Source organism: Rhopalosiphum padi, chromosome 1, assembly GCF_020882245.1.
Source record: "Rhopalosiphum padi isolate XX-2018 chromosome 1, ASM2088224v1, whole genome shotgun sequence".
Lineage (NCBI taxonomy): Eukaryota > Metazoa > Arthropoda > Insecta > Hemiptera > Aphididae > Rhopalosiphum > Rhopalosiphum padi.
This window is the reverse complement of record NC_083597.1, coordinates 4150562-4174467: the sequence shown is the minus strand read 5'-3', so window position 1 is coordinate 4174467 and position 23906 is coordinate 4150562. Positions and strand designations below refer to the sequence as shown.

The 23906-nt window shown below is 27.4% G+C and overlaps 3 protein-coding genes across 6 annotated transcripts in view; 1 reads left to right on the top strand and 2 right to left on the bottom strand.

Annotated features, from left to right (window-relative positions):
* Positions 1–3331: 3331 nt before the first annotated feature.
* LOC132918670 (uncharacterized) lies at positions 3332–7181 on the bottom strand. Its single transcript, XM_060980077.1, has 3 exons — positions 7167–7181; positions 6926–7047; positions 3332–3871 (listed from the first exon to the last, which is right to left on the bottom strand). The coding sequence occupies exons 1-3, from the start codon at positions 7179–7181 to the stop codon at positions 3649–3651; spliced, it is 360 nt and encodes a 119-aa protein (XP_060836060.1). The 3' UTR covers positions 3332–3648.
* A 1244-nt stretch (positions 7182–8425) lies between these two features.
* LOC132924393 (cytochrome c oxidase subunit 4 isoform 1, mitochondrial-like) lies at positions 8426–10353 on the top strand. The gene is made up of 4 exons (XM_060988680.1): positions 8426–8586; positions 8673–8933; positions 9755–9947; positions 10046–10353. Exons 2-4 carry the CDS (start codon positions 8673–8675, stop codon positions 10183–10185), a joined length of 594 nt encoding a protein of 197 aa, XP_060844663.1. The 5' UTR covers positions 8426–8586; the 3' UTR covers positions 10186–10353.
* A 1518-nt stretch (positions 10354–11871) lies between these two features.
* LOC132924359 (protein EFR3 homolog cmp44E) overlaps positions 11872–23906 on the bottom strand; it is a 53398-nt gene continuing 41363 nt past the window's right edge. For 3 of the 4 annotated variants that reach the window (XM_060988646.1, XM_060988626.1, XM_060988617.1), the window contains 13 exons: positions 17264–17331; positions 17056–17183; positions 16845–16995; positions 16623–16775; positions 16445–16551; positions 15748–15897; positions 15187–15679; positions 14943–15115; positions 14516–14876; positions 14295–14451; positions 12539–12669; positions 12277–12438; positions 11872–12216 (listed from right to left, as the gene is read on the bottom strand). In XM_060988646.1, coding sequence (XP_060844629.1) covers positions 12079–12216; positions 12277–12438; positions 12539–12669; positions 14295–14451; positions 14516–14876; positions 14943–15115; positions 15187–15679; positions 15748–15897; positions 16445–16551; positions 16623–16775; positions 16845–16995; positions 17056–17183; positions 17264–17331 — 2372 coding nt within the window. In that variant the 3' untranslated portion in view covers positions 11872–12078. Of the gene's footprint in view, positions 12217–12276; positions 12439–12538; positions 12670–14294; positions 14452–14515; positions 14877–14942; positions 15116–15186; positions 15680–15747; positions 15898–16444; positions 16552–16622; positions 16776–16844; positions 16996–17055; positions 17184–17263; positions 17332–17578; positions 17880–23906 lie in introns of those variants that run through there. The other variant, XM_060988636.1, reaches the window with a different exon arrangement.

The following is a 23906-nucleotide window of genomic DNA, read 5'->3' as shown; positions in this document are numbered from 1 at the left end:
TGAAAACGCTACAACACAGATAAAGTTATCTTCAATATGCAGTGTGAAAATTCGTTAAATCTACTGTAAATATAATATATTATTCATAACTTTGTCCCGTATGATATCATTTTTTTCATATCATCACGTTATCTATCAACGATATTTATTGGTACTGAAATCGGATCACTTTTAAACATCTTCGAATTAATTCTTAAACATATTTATATAGAATTTTAAATTAAAAATACACTTAAATACTAGTTCAGAGTATTTTAACAGCCGCGATGTTCCCAAGTCAGCATCACCGTAGTTGTTGCGTAATACCAAGATACTATCGAAAAACTGATTCGCAAAAAAAAATATGAACCACTTGGCTTACTACAGTAATAATAAAAATATTAAATTTGTACACGATGATAGGAAGACATTTATTTTCTTTGTCAAAGCGCCTGTGTGTCGCTATTTTTTTTTTTGTATTGTTAATACGAAAAAATTATCATTGTTTTAAAATCCGTCATTTTTATGTTTTAAAATTAATGATATCAAAAAAATAAAAATGCTACAACACAAAAAAATATCGTCATTTGTATCTATAGTCGTATTAGTCGGTGGCTGTAGCCTGCCTAATTTTTCATGCGATACAGTTTTCACAAACAATATTTTTATTGGCGTCCCATTAAAATATTAAATGATATACTTATATAATATCCCGTTTTAACACGGGAAACCTCGATCAAAATGTTCCGTCAATACTACAACACGATATTTTTAGCATTGCTGAAGTATCCATGACTTGGGTACCTAATAAAGTATAGGTACTCTGAAGTTTTTTAATAATTGAAAAAAGAATGGTCGAACTAACGAAAAAGCGAAGATTGTCATTATAGAACACTAATAGAAGACGTATGTGCGCTGTTGACGTCATGACTCACTTTCCTATAGGTACTGAAAATCGATTTAAAAACCGTCCGTGTTTGCTGTATTTTAATAAGTGGTGAATAAACGAGTTTTTAATAAATACACTCAGAACGTCATGAATTCGTTTTTATAATTGTAAAATTATAATCACGCGACTTCGAAGATAGAATATTATGTTAGGGTACGTTGTTACTCACTTAAATATGCAAACTAATAACTATGTGTCAAAGGTTGATAGGTGTTAGGCAGAGTAGGTACGACATCACTGCACCGTACGATTACACTGCCATACCAATTAGCGTGATTTATTATGTTCAACCAGAAAATTCTACAGCGCTCTCATTAAACTATATTATATTTTATGTATTTTGTGTACAGACAGAAAATGTTTGTTTGGAAATAATTGTGAAAACCCTGCAGTACCTGTGCGATGTAAAGATTAATGAAAAAAGTTCTTGAATGGATATACCGTAATATACGAGATGCTGTCGTCGTTGTCTACAATGTTATTGTTTTGTACACTCGTGCAAGAGAGTATAATAATAATATATTAATCATCGAAACGGCTTAGTCTATAGTTTGGCGCACATCGCATAGGCAATTAACTGGATATTATTGTTATTGTAATACTTAACTCGTCTGGGTTACATTACAATATATAATATTACGTACTTACGACGCATATGTACCTATGTAATAATATAATATGTTTTAATATGCGGTTTTCCAATTTGATTAAATGAATGTATTTTCGAATAATAATATACTTATACATATACATGCATATTACTACTGCCTATTTCGTTAGAAAAACTTATACAAACATCATAATGTTATACAATATATTATTTAAGTTTGTATAATAAGTACCAATTGAATTGCGTATTATTTTATTATTTTATCATATTATATTAGTACATTTATAATATTACTTACAACTTACTTATGTTTGTACTTCACTTCTGCAGGCTGTACCGGAATACATTATAATTAATGTCACCAATTTTAAAAATGATATATAGTTATAATTATATGCACGCCATACTTGGACGATTTCATAATTAATCGCAAGATGATGATACACCTACAAATTATATTATCCTGCCTATTGTATAGTAGATATTATGCATTTATGCATAACATGCATATTATAATATAAACGTCACTGGTGTTTGCGTAAGTATATCAGGACATGATGTATTTTAAATAATAATACCTATGTGCTATGTGTTTTCTTAACGATTAAACATGGATACATTTCTAACAAAAAGTTTTAATTTTTATGAAGACATTTTTTTATGATAAATAAAAACGTCTTAAGTACAATTAATAAACTTCATATTTTTTTTATGCTTATTAAATGACGTACTTAGATATTTATTTAATAATATAAGATTCTGGTAGTGCTTATTTTCCTGAAAATGATGATGATAGACGGATAATCAATTATAAATCATTATACTTTACCAACTACTATAGGTATCTAATTTCTAAATTAGTTAAGAAAATTCATTAAAAGTTTTAAGTAAAATAATAAAGGAAAAAATACTTTTTGCGTGGATGTGCTTTCAAATATTGTCTGCGTAGGTGCCTATCCTAAAAATTAACGAAGTATTATTTTATCTATACTACTTGAAGAGTGTTTTTTTTGAGATTCAAACTTCTGTTTTTCTAATAATATCTCTTTTCTACTGTAAATTATTTAGTAGATTTGAACATTTCTTCAACGTATTAAAATTAAAATTCTAACGAGTAGTTTTTGAATAATTTAAGTTTATGTACTAAGAACAATAGATATGATGATAATTACTAGTTAATTTGAAAAGTATGGTCCATGGAGACTATGGTAATTTGAAAAATTTAGTAAATTATAGTCTATCAAAATGAATTATTTGTTAAAATGTTCCGAGTAAAATTAATACCAGATTCGATATAATTATATCTATATTTTATATTTTTGTAAAACTATTTTTCTTGATATAAATATTTTAATTAATTGTAAAACTACTCGTTCGAATTTAAAATTATTTAAATTTTCAAAAATTATCCACTTAATATTTTATAGCAAAAAGGGGTAGCACTGGAAGGAGGTTCTCATTTAAAATTTTTATCTCCATAGAACAATTTTTAAGTTATTCAAGCATTTCTCGAATAATACTGCTATTACAAACTAAAAGTTTAATGTATACTTATAAGTATGACCTCAATTTGAATATATACCTATGGCTGTGTTCTGTGTATATACGAGTATTACATATATATTAATTTTCATGACAGTTTTAGATTCTTATCTGAGAAACTGTGAACTGAGCTAAATAAATGATTGGCTTTAAAATAATGTGTGTATGTGATAAATATTTGTATTTATATATTTGTTCGTAAACACTTTTTATAGAATATAGGCTATAAGACAAAAAAAAATGCTAGCAAATTGAAACTTGTTGGTATATATTAGGGTGTCCATGTCACTGTGTTAGAAATAAGAACTTCCTATAATTTTCTTAATAATCGGGAAAAACTCGAAATAAATTACAGTAAAAACTAAAAAGGATACATATGCATATACATTACCGATAGATTAAGATTTTGATTCTATTGCCTATTGATGAATAATTCATTAAAAAAGTAAACAATTAAACAGACTATTACAGGTTTCTCATAGTTGTGATAAAATTATTATTAATTATTTAATTATTATTTATTTAATAGATGTAACAGGAAACTTGCAGTGAATTGATTTCCGAATTTTTAATCGGCATATTCATCGTTGTCTGCTACTCCGACCGCTTCATCCTCACAGTCTTCAGCCTCCAGTTGTGATTCACTTTGAAATTGTTCTAGACGAACCCTGAGTTCATCCCTGATCTTCTGAAGCTCAGCCAGTTCAACAGTGGCGTTTTGGATTTGAATATTTAACTCCTTAATTTCCTCAATGTCCGCGTTGTTCACATATATGTTCTTCCTCACGTATCTATAAATTTTTCCAAACAAAAACTCGCGTAGGTTAAAAATACTTATATATATATATTTATGTACTATATACGAATATCAGGAGCGTATCCAGTTTTATCTCTGTAATGAGGGACAGGTACTGGTCACATTTTTTTTTGTTAGCAAAATATTTATTTTGACATGTTACCAATAAGTTGAAAACATTATAGCCATGGTATTTCTATATTAAGCCAGTGATATGAAATTTGATAGTTATTATTTTGCTATCGAATAAGATATAGGAATATTATAGGTATATATTATACTATATGTCTATATATGTATTATAATATGGTCTATTAATATTTACGGAGACAACTTTTGGTCTATTTTTTCTAAGATTAAAATAGTTACATACTACTATATATTATATATGTAATAATGATAAACGATAATATTGCAATATGCCAATGTATAAAAAAAAAAATTTATAAAGTTCCCAGTACCGAATTCCTGGGAGGGGAATGTAGATTCCTCAGCAATCATCATTAATACGCCTCCGGTATATATATAACAATATTTTTAATATACACTTTTTTACAACGTTACTCTTACATATGGTAAAAATTGTACATTCTTTGGAAAATTCAAACGCATTATTTGCAGAGGTTGTAAAAATAATAAAGTAAAAATATTATATAATATATTATAGCGCAATATACATCGTACAAAACAGAGAAAAAGATAAATATTATATTTGCTGTATTCAGCTCAATAAACAAGGTCCGTATTTTATGAGCACGGCGTACCTATATATTATGTAAACTTATCTTGAATTAGTGAATGTCCGAACAACCGCGGTGTATTATATGTAATATGTATATAATACATAATATATACATAGTAATGTAAAATCGTATATTACGATTTCGTACAAATTGAATACTAAATAATGGCATTGCAACTTTTTGTAAATAAAAATTTTTTTCTATAAGGGTGGTGAGGAAATGTTTCTATAGGCTTTCTGTAGGAAGCTTTCAGATTCTGGAATATTTTCAACACTTTTTTCAACACTTAGTTTGTAAAAATTTTGGTTTAATTCATACAAATGCCTATTCAATCATAGTATAAAATACAAACAATTTTTGTTATATTTAAAATGTTAATGTATTTTAGATATGATTGGAGCAAATTTATTGATTCTACAATGATATATTTGTGGGAATACATATGTATACTAATATACTATATATATACAAAAAAATCTATTATATTCAATTTTGATCAACGTTTTTAGTAACAATTAATATTTGATCTAGTTGCATTTGTGAGGGTTAAAACTTTAAAGGTAAAAACTTTTCAGTAAGTAATTTTCAAAATAATCGAAGAAAAATTAGGAAAACCATGGAATTTTTATGGAAAACAAACCTGTAATTTTCAGCAAAAGTAAGAAGTTTGAAACATTCAACTACTTATTACTTCAATGATTATCTTATATTCTCATAGATATACACAACAATTTTATTGTAAAAATATTTAGACTAATATTAATGTAATAATGTGATATCCATATTTCATAAAAGATATCGCATCTACTATTTACTAGCATAATACATACATAATACTCGTATATAATATAATCAGTGGCGTAACCAGGGGGGGGGGGGTGTTGAAACTCCCTCCTTCGGCCGTATTTTTATCAAAAATATAATGTTTATAATATAGGAATACAATCATTTATTCGTGGTGAAATGTATTCTGTTATGTCGTAAACACGTTATCGACTGCACTGATGATAATAATCATTATCATTCAATTATTTTATTATTTTAAAACGGTTGTAGATTTATTTTATTTTATTACCAAAAAAAAACCCTCCCTAAAAAAAATCCTGGCTACGCCACTGTATATAATAAGTGATAAATAACTTTATAAGTATTAACTATTATAATACTAGAGGCACTAGAGGCAGTTCTATAATTTACATATTTTTATATTTTATTTGTTATAACTGCAAGATTGCGGGTTTATTTTAATTTATGTTTAATAAATTATTATACAACACACTTTACGCCAAAGTATAAACTATTTAACTTAAGGTACGAGTACATAAGTACATTATATGAAGTAATAATTTTATACTTCATATAATAGTTGTTAGTTGTTACTTATACATATACATCAGGGAATCAGGCACGTAATTTAGGGGGGGGGGTCGATAGGAGAAATCCAAAGATCGTATTGTAGTAAGTAGTAACTAATAATTAATAAAAAACATTTTTTAAGCCTCAGTTATTCTGAAAAAATTAAACGCCTCCCTTCCGAAAAAAAAAATAAGTGCCTATTTACGTGCCTGATATACATTAATGTTTAATATACACACTGAAAAAATATAAAATAACATTAAATTGTATAACTTTAAGTACGAAATTTTAATGAAAATCATAAAAAAAAAATCAACAACGAGAATACGAAATAAAAAATTGGAATTATACATAATATAGAACATTTACCAATTAAAAAACTCTAAAGACCACTTGTATAGCTTAAAGTTTGTATAAACTCCTCAAAATAGGCGCTTTCAATTATATGCGAGTACAATACTTTGAATTTATATACTCTGTAGAATTAAAAAGCAGAAACTGCAGTTATGCATACTTGAAAACACGTGCTAAAAATACTATAAAAAGACTCATTATATCGCATATGAATAACGCATTTGATTTAATCCGTTCTACAAAAATTTAGCTTTCAGAGAAATATAATTACCTATTCCTCTACTATTTTTGTGATTTGTATTAAATTCTCCTATAATCATCAATAATATATTGCTAAAGCCTATAATAACTATTACATTCTTTTTTGGCATTTATATACTGATCCTTTTTTTAACAATAATTCAGTAAAACTATATCGTCTATAATCTATATCTAGTTTATATAGTGATTTTACTTCAATTAAATGGGATAATATCTCACCTGGATAATTTTTAATTATTGGATTACAATACGATGACCATTGAATTGAAATTTCAATAAATAAAAGTAAAAGTGTTTTAAAAATAAAAATAAAAATGTTTACATTGTATACTTACTCAATGGGATTTGAGGGCATTTCTTGTTCGCTATGCAACATGACTAGTACATCGGTTAGTTTATCCAAAATACCATTTTGGTCTAAATAATTGAGGAATTCTTCCTTATCTTGTTCATTAACCTAAAACCATAAACATTTATATACGCACATATATATAAGTTATAAGTACGCGTGTTTATAATACAAGGTATAAAAATATCAATGTCATAACTACAATAACACGTTGCGTGCACACTCACCGGGAATAAACTCATAATTTAACAAAAAAGTGTACAAGAGTCTATTAAATATTATAACTATCAAATAAAGTATACACACTCATAAGTCTAATAAAATATCTGAATATTTATTAGGTAGGTATGTAAAAAAAAAAAAAGTAAATACTATAATTATAATTAAAAAAATATATACAGTTTATTGAGGCCAGTATCTATATCTGTAATTTATATTTTATAATTTACTATGTATAAAATGTGTAATTGTTATAGATATATCTTGAAAATTTAATATAACGTTCCTCATAAGTAGTTTGCACTGAAATCAACATTTAAAAAAATATATTTACATACATTCATATTTTTTAACAAACATTTTAAGTTTAAATTTGGACAAAATTTCATATTTAAATTTATAACTAACGCGATGCTAATTATTTTGTTACAATCAAAAAACATAATACCTGGAAACTCAATACCCATGTACATTATTATGAATTTTATTATACACAATGACATTTTCAAAATGTATATTCGTTTTAATATATTATGTACAGACGTACAGTCGACCAGTCGAATCACGATAACTCAAAGTTAGAGATAAAAATTCGCTTCGAGGTATGTATTATTACTATTATTTGAGTTATCTAACTCGAATTTATAATAATTTATACATTATACATAATTAATATTTCTAGAGGAATAAGAAAAAAATTCGAGTTGTCAAGTTTTTCGGATTATCGCGACTCGACTGTAATATACTAATATTTATAGGTACTATAGATGAACTTTCCACACTGTTTTTTGGTGTGGTGGAATTAACTCAAAAGTTAACGACAATACTATAATATGGTATAAACATTAAACATATATAATATTAATATAATAAATGCAATGTTTTCGGAAAAAAATCAAATCAACCTATCGTAATACTAGTAGTACCTATGGTAAATAATAAATTATTTTCAATAACCTATTATCGTGAAATATACGTACTTAAAGAAGTGATGTAAGTGCTGACTGAACGTCTCCGCTCAGAATCGTTTTTCGGTTTTTTTTTTTTTTTTTGTTGAATTAAAATTTAACACATCGATTACAGTGTCAGTGTGTCAGTGTTCCACTTTACACGTTACACCTATACTGTAATACTGACAATACTGTACAGCAAAGCGGCGCCCGCGTGCCCGCCTGTTTAAAAACGAATTGACCCGGGAAACAACGGATACAGTGTGGCCAACGGGGCAGCCGATTTTATTGCGGCGTTTACAGTACTGGACGGGTGTTATCATAACATGTGTTTTTCTGATTTTCAAGCCCTTGACGATTACAGCAGTAATAATTTTCCGAAATCGTTTTTTACCTTTTAACCTCTTGTACAATATCGCTGCTACGAGTTATAGTGCTATTGGTGTTCGTTAATCGATCGTAACTGCAAACTACAGAGGTAAGTGGAATTAATGGTTTCTGCGACATAATCGAAATGCAACGTACATTTTTCTACATTAAAATATTTACATTGTGTTGTTTCAGATGTATTCCCGTGCGGTAGTCCGCTCGTTCTTAGCGCGCTCGCCCGCGTACAACAAATTGGCGGCGGCCAACTCCTCGACCGCGGCCGTATTCCAAGCCGAGCCGAAGCCCCCCGTACAGGGTGTGATGCAAGTGCGCGAGGACAAGATCGTCGGTCGCGACATTGTCGGTTACGGTCTTAACGGCGAACCACAATACTTCGACACCATCACCTTCCCGTTCCCCAGCGTTAGGTTCATGAAGAACACCCCTGAAATAGTGGTACGATATCCATATACTTAAATTATTGTAATTATAGGTTTCCTCTATTGAGTAATAATATTAAGGATTGGTACAATGACATCTGATTTACTATTACATCACTTATTCTCGGGATGTAACTATTGTATGTTTCATGAACATTGAACGTTTCTGTTCAACTTTACATTTCAACTTCCGAGTACACTATGTTGGGCACTGGTTGTTTGAACGAATCTGTCGAATCTTAACTTCTTTTTAACTGTTAATAATTTAACCATACAGCGAATAAAATTTTCTGACGGGTTAAGTAGAATAATTAATGCAGTTATGTTACCAATCATATTAATAATAGATGTAATATTGGAAAATATTTTGTCAAATACTTTTAAGTGTAGCGAATCAAATAAACTTTTTTTTTTATATTCTAGTTTTGATAATCCTAAGTTCATTCAACTGGGAAAGAAAATGTTGTCATTTGAAAGGTACATTATCTTTGTACAAGTTCTGTGTATAAAAATTTGCTCTACTGATACAGTTTTCAAATCAATTTGCCTAAACAAACTATGCCCATTTTGATGACAATAATCAATTTTAATAACATTATTCAAAATAACTGCTTGTTACTATTAATTATCTAACAAGAATAAAATGTAAACTGTAAAGAGTAACAAAACAATATTACATTTATTAAATACTTGTGACTGTAGATCACTGATAATATATAGTTAAGGATATCAGTAGGTCATATATGTACCAATGCCTAACAATAATATCTCTTATGGAACTGATTATCAAACTATGAGTGGTGCATCGTATATGTACTTTTTTCTTTTTATCAATAGGCTCTGCGCGAAAAAGAAAAGGGAGACTGGAACAAATTGACTCTAGAAGAAAAGAAAAAATTGTACAGAGCAAGTTTTTGCCAGACATTGGTTGAAGTAGATGCACCGACCGGTGAATGGAAAGCTGTATTTGGATGGGTCATGGTCTGGGTATCTATTGCCGTATTTTCTTTTGTCGGAGTCCGTAAATTCTGTAAGTATTTTCATGATTCTTATTCTTTCATGGCTAAAATCACTGTGATGGCTATCATTACTTTATTATCACATTTTTATATTGAAAATCATTTCTAGTGACAAACACTGCTGATGACCCATCGTTGTCACTTGAATATCGTCAAGCCCAATTGAAACGTATGATTGATTTACGAGTTGATCCAATTGACGGTTTGTCCTCAAATTGGGATTACGAAAAGAACACATGGAAAAGTTAATTATTCCGACTTTTTGTATTATATTTTTTTTTTTTTTTTGATATATAGGTAATATAAATTCAAAATAGTCAACTGTGAGGAATAAAATAAACAGACTATGTAAATGTAAAACAATTTGTGTAGTTTATTTATTGAAAATACAAATAAATAATATCAGTGGTGTTATTACATTGTTGTTAATTTAATGACTTAAAATAATTTGAAACATAAATATTATATATTCCAGATTACTGTTTCAATTTAATATTTTATTATTCATTTAGAATTATATTAAATCGAGTCTGATAAATAAATCTAAATTCTGCCTAAAAATTAAACATTTAAAAATGTTATGACTATTAAGTACTTAATAATTCAAAAATCTAAATCCGTTTTGATTTTTTCTAAACAGTATAGTATAAATTCAGTTCTATTAAAAAATGTCAAATATAATCCGGCCCACAAAAAAATACACCTAGGCGACCAAACTCGCGTGCCCCTACCAACTTAACATATCTATAATGTTAATATCGGTCAACATTGTTAATTGCTGTCAGTATTATAGCATGTAATAGTCGTATTGTTATATGGGTCAGAGTATAGATATGAAAAAAAAGACTTTAATTTAAAAAAACAGACATCAGTTCTTATTTTTAAATATGAACAAAAACAAGTATAATAACAAGTAACTACCAAAAAATGTACACCCAAAAAATCATAAAAGATTAAATAATTAAAAATATATAAATAATACTATACATGTTACCTTTCAGTAGTATTTAAAGATTTAAAGTACACTTATGTAGTATGAGAAACCAAAACATTAAATTAAGGTTGTCAAAGCCGACACATTTTTAGTTATTAGTTTTAATGTTATTTTGAATTAATTAAAAACAATCTGAATAAAGTTTCTTTCAAAAAATCCATTTTATTATGGATAATAGTTTTATTCTATCAATTAATTTTTGATCATTGAAATAGTTGATTATATTAGTCCATATTCCATACGCCTTATTGTATGGCTGTGACACTTTATAACTAGAAAGTGACAGCATTTTTGCCTTTTAAATTTATGTTGATAGACAGCTCGCTACACAGACGGTCAGTGAGGTTTTAAGAGTTTATAAGATAACATTTTACTATTTAACCTCTAATCATCAATGATCATGACACACCAGTTTATCAGACTCGATATAAACAGTCAAGGTCATCTTTTTAATATCAGAACTTGAAGATTTCATGTTTTTAAAAAAAAGTTGTTTAAATTTCTGGGCAGTATAGAGTTGTATAAAAAGATTAAAAGAGTAGAGAAAAATCACCAAAAGAAAAAATTATAATACAATGGATCTATTAACAATAATACTTTTAAGAGTTATAGTGTACTGTTTATGAAAAACAAACTATTAATGTGGGCAAAGGTGTGCGCAGGATAGATGCTGGGTATGTCATGGCGTCCTGTACAGTCTGCAAAATCAGCTTGTTTTTTCTTCTTTTCTCCTTAGTTAGATATATCTTATAAACATTGTTAAACAAGGTTAATACTTGCCTTGTTTTGGCAGTTGAACTTACATAGTTTAAGAATTTACTAAAGATCATAAAATATCTTTAGGAGTGTTTTATGAATATTAATAATATAATATATTTATATGTTCTAATAATGGGAGTGTTCATCGTAAAGCACCACACCATGGAAAAATATACACAAAATTAAAAACACCAAAACAAATAAAAATATATTTTAAAATGAAACATCACCTTGGTAACAACACCAATGGCTTATTATTGTAAATAAGTACATACTAACAGCTTGGCCTAACATGAATATAATAACAATAAGATGTAGTCATCTTTATTTTAAAAATACTCAACCTTAAAAACAATCCTAAAAATATGTCAATAAAATGTACAATTTTGTTAAAATGCAAATAATTCTGGGAACAGTGTCTCATAGATGGGTACAGGCTGGTTAGTGGTTTCGACGGTTGACAGCTTGTTGGATATATCTACTTTATTGAACACATCAGTTATTTTTGTATGCAATGTTTCTTCATCCTGAACATAAATAAATGATGTATGAGTTTAAAAAACATAGTTTGTAATAAACTAAATTACCTTTGATGCGGTGGAAATGGCCACCAAATCTTGGAATGACGTGTTTCTGAACATATCACACAGTTGAGTTTGCCTGGTATTTTGTTCAACTTTGATCACAGGGTTGTCCAACAGTGAGCGTTTCATGGCTTCAAATGACAGGTCTTCATTTGGAGAAAAGCGCTATGGAAAATATAATACGATTTTAATTTATGTACACGATAAAAAAAAAAAATTATGTTTTAATTATATATTATCACAATAATTTATAATTAATACTGACTCTTTGCATTGCCGGAGTGGAGTTGACACTATCTAAATCTAAATTACTCAGATCAGTAAAGCTTCCTTTCATTGACATATTGGTGTTTTCAACCCAGCTACGTCTATGTGTTAGAACTGGACCTGTTTCACCTGTAAATATAGTAAAAATTGATTATTAGAAATAATAAAGACAAACAATATTTCACAAAGTGAATGGAACAGTCATTATTATATGAACTTTTGAAAGAAAAAAATGTTTTAGTTAAATATATTTTATGCTAAGTAAAATATTCAAACATAATATATTATTCAAAGCATAATATTTTTCAAAAAAAGATTCAATATCAATATATATGTTATGGTGGATGAGGAATATTGATAAATAAAATTTAATAAAGTCATTGTCAGGTCAATGATTCCTTTTACCAAAATGATTCAACTATGGAGGTAAATGTAAAAAACATGTTTTAAACTCAAATGCACATCTTTCACTGGCCATTGACGTTATTTGCCAACATTAATGGTCAACAATGATAAATCTCAAATAAAATGTTATTTGTTTTATTATTTAATTGATTGTCTTACTACTTAATCTAATGAAAAGTTAGGTTCATTGAACTTAATAAAATAGGAGCACAATTTAAATTATTTATTGGTGCAATTAATATTATTAGGACATTTCGAATTCCATAATATTTCCGTTGCATTGCAGGCACGTTTTTTTAAGTGTTAAAACCAGTTTTATAGTTACATCAATTGAAACCTTGATAACCAGCTATTTCTTGTTCTGTAGCTTTGCGTAGAGTTCTTTTCCTGTCTTTAAACTTGCCAAAATATAAGTGAAAATACTAATTAATAAACCAATAAAACACTTTATATTATTACTTAGGTTATCGCTTGTTGGATTTTTGCTTGTCTATCTACTTTCATCATATTTTTAACAAATGAAGCTTTGTTGCGTATACACTTAACACTGGTCGCTTTTGAATGTTGTTCACACCATTATAAATGAATTGAACATTATTCTTCAACTAAACTGGTCAGTGGCGCCAAACCCTGTCCAAGTGTCATGACTGCAACACATGCTTTGGGTGGGTAGTGGTTCCCGTAGGCTTATTTTTAATGTCGGACTTACAGATAATACTTAGTGTCCAAATAAAGTATTTGTTGAATTCAAGATATTATAAATACATGAATACATTACACTTATAAAAATGGCTTGTTCTCCCAAATTTCAAGCAAAACTATACAATCCAAGATCAACAGTATTAGCAATATCCAACTAACTATAATAAGTAAATACATAAAGATGTTATAAATGTGGGTATATAAAACAAATTTAGGTGGTGGGTGTCAATATAAAAATGTAAAATTTCGCAACATGATTTGAAATGAATCTCGGCACTACTAAAACTGGTAATGGACGTCAATAACCGGGTGTCTAACATTTATAAAATTTACCAATTTTTAGGTAAATGACTTCATTTACCACATTTATATCATTCATCATAACATACACCATAAATTAAAAATATTTAATAAATGTGTTTTTTTTTAAGTACTATAGTACTAAAACTATTATAACAGTTTCTTTAAAAAACCAAAATTTGTTCAGGATAATAAATATTAACTTAATTTTTGAAGGTTTGGTACTGTTTTGAAAATACAAATTTATGAATGTACTCATAATATTTCATGTTTCTAAAAAACTGATTTGAAAAGTAAATTTCAAAACACAATTAGTAATAAAAAGTATATATTAATCAAAAACTAACTTGTAATATCAATTCCTGAAGCTTTTAAAGCTTCGGTTAATTCTGGTTCTTCAATTAAAACTCCAGCTGGCAAGAGACTGGCAGATTTTACTTCATTATGAATACTTATTTCTGGTAACAAATGAGTAGCACTCAATAATTTTCTTTGTTCAATTATCTGAAAATAAATTTTGTTGAGATTATGCATACTACATTATTGCTTTATTATTTATATTTATTACTTTTTCCACATAGTCCTTGAGAGGATGTAAATCTGTCACGACAGCTACTAAGAGCATAATACTAATAACCAAAGCATGCAAATGGAATTTCTGTTGCGTTGAAAGTACAGCGTTAGTAATGGCTAGCTCCTGTATACTTAAAATCAGTCTGATGAAATCCAAAACAGTTTCCTCGGACAACAATTCAATACATATCAAAGCCAAAGTTGTGTACACAGCCTCAACATTATCAACAGTATTGTTAGTCATTTCTAAGCTTTCATATATAGATACATAAATATCTTGAGCATGTTTCCGTATAAATATTGTATCACTGCGAGAACATTTCTCTAGATTTATATCAGATTTGGAGATATTAACCCTATAAAAATATTTTTTATTGTAATTATTAGTAAATAAGTTAAGGTATTTTTAATTGAAAACTTACGTAGCCTTAGATAGCTTAGATGCATTATTGTGCCTGTCTAAGAGTGTATGTAATATGCGTAAAACAATGAAGCGAATTTCATCCTCAGCAGCAGTTAATGTTTTTAGTAATAAATCCAAAAATGATTGAGGAAAAGTAGCATTCATTTGTACTGAACTATACTTGGTGCTTACCTACATAATAATAATACAATTAGTTTAATAATATTGAATTAGCATAAACAACATCTAAAATGAATAAATACCATCAAAAGAGATTTTAAGCACATTCTTTGTACATGGAGATCATTAGGATTATTTGAAGATTTGAACTGTGGTACTTTAGACATAATAAACATCATGATTTCAATTTTCTGGTAGTCAGGCAAATGTGCAGCAAATTCTCCAAGTGCATGTATAAGTGCTTCTCTGTATTCATTTTCACCATCAGATTCAGACAGACCAATATTTGATGGTGGACGTCTAGTGACTGATGTACGAAGATTTGTTAGAAGGGAATTTATTATTTCTAATACTGTTGGTCCAACACTTTCATTAGCTGCAATAGCAATAATTTTGGATAGTACGTCTGCAATACTGGTTCGGATTTTTGGAGATGCATTGCTGTTTTCATCTAAATGCGTCATCAATGTCTCCACAACAGCATATGAATATTGAGATTGAATAGAAAACATTAAGATACGGAAACACTGAGTAGCAAATACATTTGGCACCCACATATGATGAGCGTCTAGATGTCTAATTATTTAAATAAATAAAAAAAAAATATAAAATTTTTTTAAATTAACAGTTATAGTGTCTATTACTTTAGTACAGGTCGAATGACACTTTTAACATGACCAAATGATGCACGTCCAATTAACTCTCTTAAACAAGATTCTGCTAATGAAAATGAATCAGTTTTATCATTGACCTCTTCTGAAATTCCACTTTCAACTACTAATTCAGTTTTAGATCTAAAAAAAAATAATAAAAGATTAAGTACTATTAATAAAGTAAGTTTACAATACAAATACAATTTAATTGGATTATATTAATTCTTAAACAAATGTACAAAGACAGATTATCAAGTTGGTAACTGTGTGTGCTTTCAAAGGGGTTGTGTATAAATTACTGGGAAGCATATGTACAAACTATGATAATTAAGTTCTGTAGAATATAGCAATTTACTAATTTTTTTAAATATTCATTATTTATTATTTAATGTCTAAGACGCTAAGCATTTCTGAAATATTTAATTTTAAATATATTTATAGATACATATTTTCAAAGTATAATTGTTGAGCACAGCAAGAATATTTTTTTAAGGTGGGTGGATATACTTTTGTTAACTATATTTACTCTCAAAATGTATGGCTCTAATTATGTTATCATAAAGGCTGAAAAAATGTACTAAAACACAACATGGTTTATAAAGCACAAATGCACAATATGCAACAAGATAAATCATAAAGATACAACATAAATACTATTAAGTTACTTAAATACTAATATAAAACTTACTTCATTGTATGCATATTAAATAATAAAGACGGAACAATTTTGTCCATGTGAACAGGTTCCCAGATATTTTCAACCAAATCATCAGAGACTGTTTTTCTAATAACTCCCTTGATAAGAATAAAAAGTATATTTTATTTAGATCAAGTATAGAATACAAAATATTTAATTTAAATTTTACTTGAATGCCTTTTATGCCTGCCATTCGAATCATCTCCATAGTGACTAAATTTGGATTGTTGTTATGACACATAGAAGAAAATTTGGAAACAAAAAAATCATATCGCCTATGATATGATGGTGTATCCTCTTCGATATTAGAAAACCGTACAAACTATAAACAAAATAACTGCTATTAATTAATATTCTTTATATAACTACAAAATACAATGAATTTTGATACCGATTGTGTAGCTAGTATTTGTAAACTAGGTTCTGATGATTCAAGTAGCTTTTGCACAATTCGCAAGTAGCTTTCAACAAATAAATTTAAAGTTTGGGCATGACATGCTACAAGAAGCTGGTCCATAGCTTCCATAGCAATCATTACAAACCTACAATAGAAAATATTAAAGAATTTTCTCAATTTTATTTTTATTTTTGATAAATCTTACTCATTTCTCTTGCGAGAGATGTCTCTACTAGCTTTCTGAAATAGATATTCGCCAATACGATCTAATTTTTCTGGTGACGATAACGCATAGAATGTTAACTTTTCCATATTATTTTTAACCAATCCATCCTAAATTACAACATAATTAAATAAATTATGAAATGGCAATCTTGTATTAAGATATCTTAAATAAATATTAACTAATATACCTGAGGTACAGATGGGAAGATGTTATCAACAAGACGTTTATAGCGAGGACGCATACGAGAAAGACAACCTAGTAAAATAAAACATAATATCATATGTATTCATCAGTTGTTATAAATCAAATTCAATTTATTTGTGTATTAGTGGTTCTAAGATTAAAATAATTTGTTAATGGAAAATTAATTTTGTATTAGAAAATGTATGATGGTTAGTGACCTTGGCAACACCCTTTTACTAGCTCAAGATTAGCAATATTGTGACCAGTTACTAAACAAATGTGGATATGATTTTAATATAAACTATTCTATTAAACTCACCAACACACATTGCTCTTTGTGAATAAAAACAACTTCAATCTCAAAATAATTGAATAAACTTAAAGGAGCTCGTGATATTAGAAGACTATAGTATTATATAATTATACAATACAAGTTTTTGTTGATAATATCCATAAAAATTAATTAGTCAACACCTTATGAGACATTCTTGTGATATATTAACTAAATAAATTAAAGTGAATATACAAATGTACACAAAAAGGATGGAATACTGAAATAATTAAAAGTTAATACTCAATATAAGATAAGTAAAAACACTAAAAACTAAAAAGTAAAAAGACAAAAATAATTAATTAAATCTTTAATAATAATATTCTGTATTCCTAACTCCTGTTGGTTGTTTCTGACAAGTATTTTTTTAGTGATAACGGAACGATAACAAGTGACTTAATAACATTGAAAATTTTTGTTCCATGAAGTAAAAGTTATTGTACCTATTTAGTAAAAATTAATATACATAAATGAGCGAGTAGTTAATAGTTATCATTGGTGTTACCAGTTAGTTGTTACCACAGAACAACCTATTTGTGGTTGGGAAAAGCGTTGCAAATGTTGTACTTGCCCATCTAAAGGCCTTCCTACTTTTGCAATAATTGAAATTGGCTGGTATTCGAAATTCGAAATTTTAATGCATTTCACCATTAAAGAAAAACAGTTTAAACCATTCATTTTTTAGGTATAAATGTATATTTAAAATTAAGTACCTACCTATATTTATTGGAAAGAATTTAAATTTTAATGTTATATTTAGGTAAATAAAATATTATATTATATAACTAGATTTTGAGCTGAGAAAACAGTTTAAAACGATGCGTTTTTTGATTACTAGTGATTAATTTTTCAATTTTTCGTCTCTCATCATCTTATGGAGCAAAAAAAAAAAAATGTTAATATGCTTTAATCTTTAAATTTGATGGTAGTTTCTGCCTTCTGATAGAAAATTATATTTAGTTGATACTATACTACTACATACAGGTAAAATGGTCAAAAGTAAAATATAAATATCCCTTCGTATAATGAGTATCAACTATCAATAACAGGAAAATGAACACCTACATTAAATATTTGCCTAAATCGAATAAAAAGTTCCTCTTAAGTTAGTCTTCTTTAGTTTTTTAGTCTTGTTTGTTGATGTTCTTGTTACTTGTTAGGTACATATTATACCTTCCTTTCAATTATATACGTGTAACATCTTTATAATTTTATAAGTATCTATAGTAGTATCTACTACAAAACAATAACAGGTTCAGTTAATACAGAACTTATATTTACGGCAGGTTTGTCCCTTTTTTGAGGACCCTGTCTCGTTGTCACAACAAACCCGTTATAGTCCTGTTAGATAACTCCATATTGTAATAATTATATGGGCGGTAACTAAAAAAGTAAGAACGTATACACAAAAAAAAATACAAAACAATATTGTCCTTATTTTTTTTTACAGTTGTACGTTCTACCTATTATAAGTTATAAATAGGATAGTGAACAGTTTATGTGGAACGAATGTCGAGTGTCGACTGAAGACTGACGACTAACGACGAACGAACTTTTCAGTGACAAACATGAGATGTTTATATATAACATGTCTTGTATGCTTAATATATATAGGTATCTATTGACATATTTTGACAGTCACATGAGTAGGTAATTATATAATAATAATTACACTGCGACTTCATATATTATAAGAACCCGCACGACTGTCGTATATAACTCGTATGACACCCTTTAGCCTCCCCGACTATATACACATCGTTTAACAAGCATACGACACGGGCCATTGTGTTCATAATAGGTATCTTCAAAATATAAAAATATTACTAAACAAACTTTTAAAATTAAGTCAAAAATGTTTGTATTATATTTTTTCTTTTTATTAATAGGTATGGTCTGCCGAGAAATACCAAATAACGATAGTCATCGTACCATTTGTATCTAACCAGTGTAATATGAGATAAACATTTGCAGGCTTATAAGTTACTGGGGAAACCACTATAGAGGGTAAATTGCAAAAACCACGGAAGCTGAGAGGAATTAATAGTACCAATCAATAAAATTTGTAGGGGCCTATCGATTCTACCTATATAGGTAGCACGATTCCGCACGTACGAGTAGTTCACGTACGAGTGTATAAACAACATATTATCAATTCCGCCATAATGTACCAATTTTCATTTGTAGGTAGCCATCCTATCTTATCGTTATAAAAAAAAACATTTACATTTCACTTAAATATTTAATATTATATAAATAATATTTTCGGAAATAATAACTCGAGTAGGTATAGCTACTTACATAAAAAAGGTACGATAACAAGTCAATATGTCAGAAAAACTTTATAAAACGATAATTTTGTATAGGTATTTCAAATAAAATTATGTATTTTTATATATATTTATAGTTAAGTATAATATTTATAATATAGTTATTAGTTATGTAAGTAAAATCAAAATAAAATTATTGTCCGAGAAGATTAATTTGTCCCCTGTTAGGTTAGGTAGCAGGATCAATACTGCCAGAATCTGTATACCTTTTCCGTTAGTATAAAAATCGAGTTTAGCGCGTAATACATTATAAACCACCATTCGTACCCAATTTGAAACGGACCAGTCGACATTAAAATTGTCCATAATATTTGAATGACACCATTTAGATTTTGGTACGAAAGGAAATATCGAAAAGGTAATTTAATAATGTATGCATATTATTATACAGTCGAGTCGCGATAACTCGAAGTTGAAGGGAGATAAAAATTCGCTTCGAGATATTTAACTTGAATTTATATTAATTTTTATTTCTAGGGGAATAAAAAAAAATTGTCAAGTTTTTTGAGTTATCGTGACTTGACTATATTAATTATATAGTTACATTTTTTCTTTTATATTACACGTGTGGTTATTTGAAGTGTTTTAATTTAATAAAATATAATGATACATAATAAAATAGTCCTATATTAATTTTCCTGACGTAATTTTATTGTATTTAAAGTGTTTTAATTGAATTGTTAGGCCAATAATGTCCGAAATATTGATGAAAGTCAAATAATTCAATGATATTATCAATTATTATAAATCATAATTAATTTATGTATAATAATTTTATGGCGATATTTAACACCCCTAAGCTGTAGATAGCATTACTACAAGTATAATACAAGTCACAATACTCACAACTCTTCCAGTTACGGCCTTGTTATAAATTAATAAATTTAATTGTAAGAATCTTTTAAACTTTTATAATAATAACACTAAAGGTTATGCCAGATGGTATAATAACGATCATTTATGTTTAATGAATTATTACATATACTATAGTGCTTTAAACATTAGGTATTTAAAAAAAAATAAATAAATAATATATATACAATGTACCGTACTGTCGTATATTATACAGATTTAAGTCTCAAATAATTAGACGTGTAAATGTATAATTTAATTTATCTACCGGTTACTGAGTTCGAAAATCTGAAAATGTGTTAGATATATAGTAAGTCTGAACAATTATGTAATTTAATTTTTCAAAAACTAATTATTTTAATGTATAAATAATAATTCCTTATAGTTTATCCTATAAGCCTAATAAAGTTGATCAATAAACAATGAGCAGTGTTTTTTTGAATTTATTATAAATAGTAATACAACCTACAAAGACAAAATACTGCCGTATTTATACAATGTTTTTGAAACATATTATATTGATCCAGAAGATATATTTCGTCTTAATGTTTGAACTAGGGTTAAGGCGACAACAAACAGGACAACAAATAGCTGCGAATCGTTTCATTAGAAACTAAATAGAATGTTTAATTTGTTGTTCTCGTCCAAACATCTATAAATTTATTGTTTTACTCAAAGGCTTTCAAATAAATACAAACAAGAAAATACGTAGATACGAAAGAAACTATTAAAACGAAGAAAACAAGAGACAAGAATAAAGGTTAAAATACAAAATTAAAAATATATTAGGTTAGGTATAACTATTTATTTATTACTGGAATTGGTTGAGATCATTTTATATTTATTTTTAACTTAAATATAATAAACAAATAGTAATAAGTAAAATAATTGTGACATAGCTTTATATGACATTATGAACTGAAATGGTGATTAAAAGAAAAATTGACAAGACAAAAAGTATATATTTAACCACGAATGTTTAACATACAACGTCTAAGCCTATAAAAGTGAGAATAAGATAACATGCACGTATAATAATAATATTTTCTTGGGAAGGGGCTTAGTTTACTTTAAATGTTTTTAAACCTGGCACTTAGTTTACCTCAAAATGCTACACGCGACTTTACTAATCTCGAAAAAAAAATAATTCAAAAAGTATGAACATTAAAAGTATTATTAAGTATATTGTACGTTGTTATATAGCATTACTAAGAATTACTTTTTTTTAGTATTTTTACTATAGAATTTATTTTTATTTAAGTAATCGATAAGTGTATACTTACAGATTCTTAATTACATTTATTTATTGTTAATTTTAGATTTTTTAGTATGTCTAGATATTTAAGTAAACATTATTACTGTAAAACTTTTTTAATTATTAATCATTTTATTAAATTAATACAATTAAATTGGCCATTATCCATTATGCAGTAATATATATATATATTATATTTTATAATGGATAAATATAGAATGTTCTCTCACAATTCAAAAATTGTATTAGTATCATAATAATATTATAATACCTACATTTTATAATATCTATCATTTTTTGTGGTTAATTAATTTATAAAATACTAGCTAAAAGAGAATACCATTATTTTTTAATATTTAAACATACGTACGCAATGAATATTTATTAAATTTATATTTCCATTTATTTTACATTTTATTTAGTCTATAATCAAGAAATACACTGAATATAATATTTTGGCAGATGCCTCTAATTGGAATCTGCGCGAGTCTTGTTTCGTTATTTAACATTCAAAAGTGTATGCAAATTATAAAAAATCGTATAAAAATAATACTTGATAAGTGTAAAATCAAAAATATACATTTTCATACAGGGAGTAAGGGTATACGTAACTTATTGATATCTGCAGATGTCATTTTTTAAATTGGATAATATGGTACTGACTACAGAGTACTGATACTGCAGGTATATACAAAAGTAGTTTTAATACCATATTTTCAATGATCTTGGGACTCAGGTTGTGACTGGTGTAATTTAAAATTAATATTATATTATAAATTCTAAACTTAATTGAAAAATGAATTATGTTTAAAATAACTAAAAAACCATGTTATAACATTCATTGTATTTTTTATTTTGATAAAACACAATTAGATATAGTAAATATAATATTTGTAGAAAGATTTTTTATTAACCCTTTATTATCATTATCAATTAAACAGTTATATTATTATCGAGTTCCCGATTCAGATATACATAACTCTCTTATTAATTTATATTTTAAAACAATGAAAATTGGATGTACAGTAGAATATTTGATAAACGGTTCTGAACGAAGTTTACTACTTATAACATTTTATAGGGGGGTTTAAACGACATTCAAAATATAAGCCATAGAAATCTATTCTTGTCGGACGTAATTTGAATAAATTTAAATTAATTACTATGATTATAAAATCACGAAGGCCTCATATCTACTAAACCTATTATCATGGACTCTATTATTATCCTCACTCATTACGTACTTAATTTTTATAAACTCGGAAAATATCGACATAAAAATGAATATCCATTTAAATATATTAATATTTAAAATAATAAATAATCTTCTTAATTATTATCAATAAAAAGGGCGGTACACATTTAGAAAAAAGATGTTTTTATCGCCACACTCCTAATATTACATATAAAATCCAAGTATTTAAAAATATAGTTCTTAAGTATATATACAAGTTTTAAACATCAGAATTTTATTAAATTCGTATAAATGAAAAATATGGAGGTGAGAATTCTTGGGTAATTACTTTGTCTGTGTACATATTTATAGAAATTTTTCATTTGGGTTATGGTTGGGCTGCGATATGTGACAACGAGTACCACACATTTCCCTAAAAACCGCACGTTAATCAGATGTATTTTGTATTTACTAGCTACTATATACATTATACACGTATTGTTCGTATAAACATAGAAAACACATCTTATTTGGTGCGATGGCTTAATGGCTATATTGTCACACTAGCTAGTCGTGTCCTTGACCTGTATGATAAATTAATATTATAGGTAGGTACTGGTAGAATATAATGGCCAGGTGCAGTTTTTCTGTTATTGCCCGTACGACCGTACTATCATTTCAATAAATATAGTGATTTATGATGTA

Bases quoted from the DNA above. Each gene is read 5' to 3' on its own strand.
- LOC132918670 (XM_060980077.1), bottom strand. The intron at 3,872-6,925 runs GTAAGTATACAA...AAAAATTTATAG, and splicing joins ATGCCCTCAAATCCCATTGA to ATACGTGAGGAAGAACATAT.
- LOC132924393 (XM_060988680.1), top strand. From the start codon at position 8,673: ATGTATTCCCGTGCGGTAGTCCGCTCGTTCTTAGCGCGCTCGCCCGCG. The intron at 8,934-9,754 runs GTACGATATCCA...TTTTATCAATAG, and splicing joins AGAACACCCCTGAAATAGTG to GCTCTGCGCGAAAAAGAAAA. The intron at 9,948-10,045 runs GTAAGTATTTTC...AATCATTTCTAG, and splicing joins TGTCGGAGTCCGTAAATTCT to TGACAAACACTGCTGATGAC.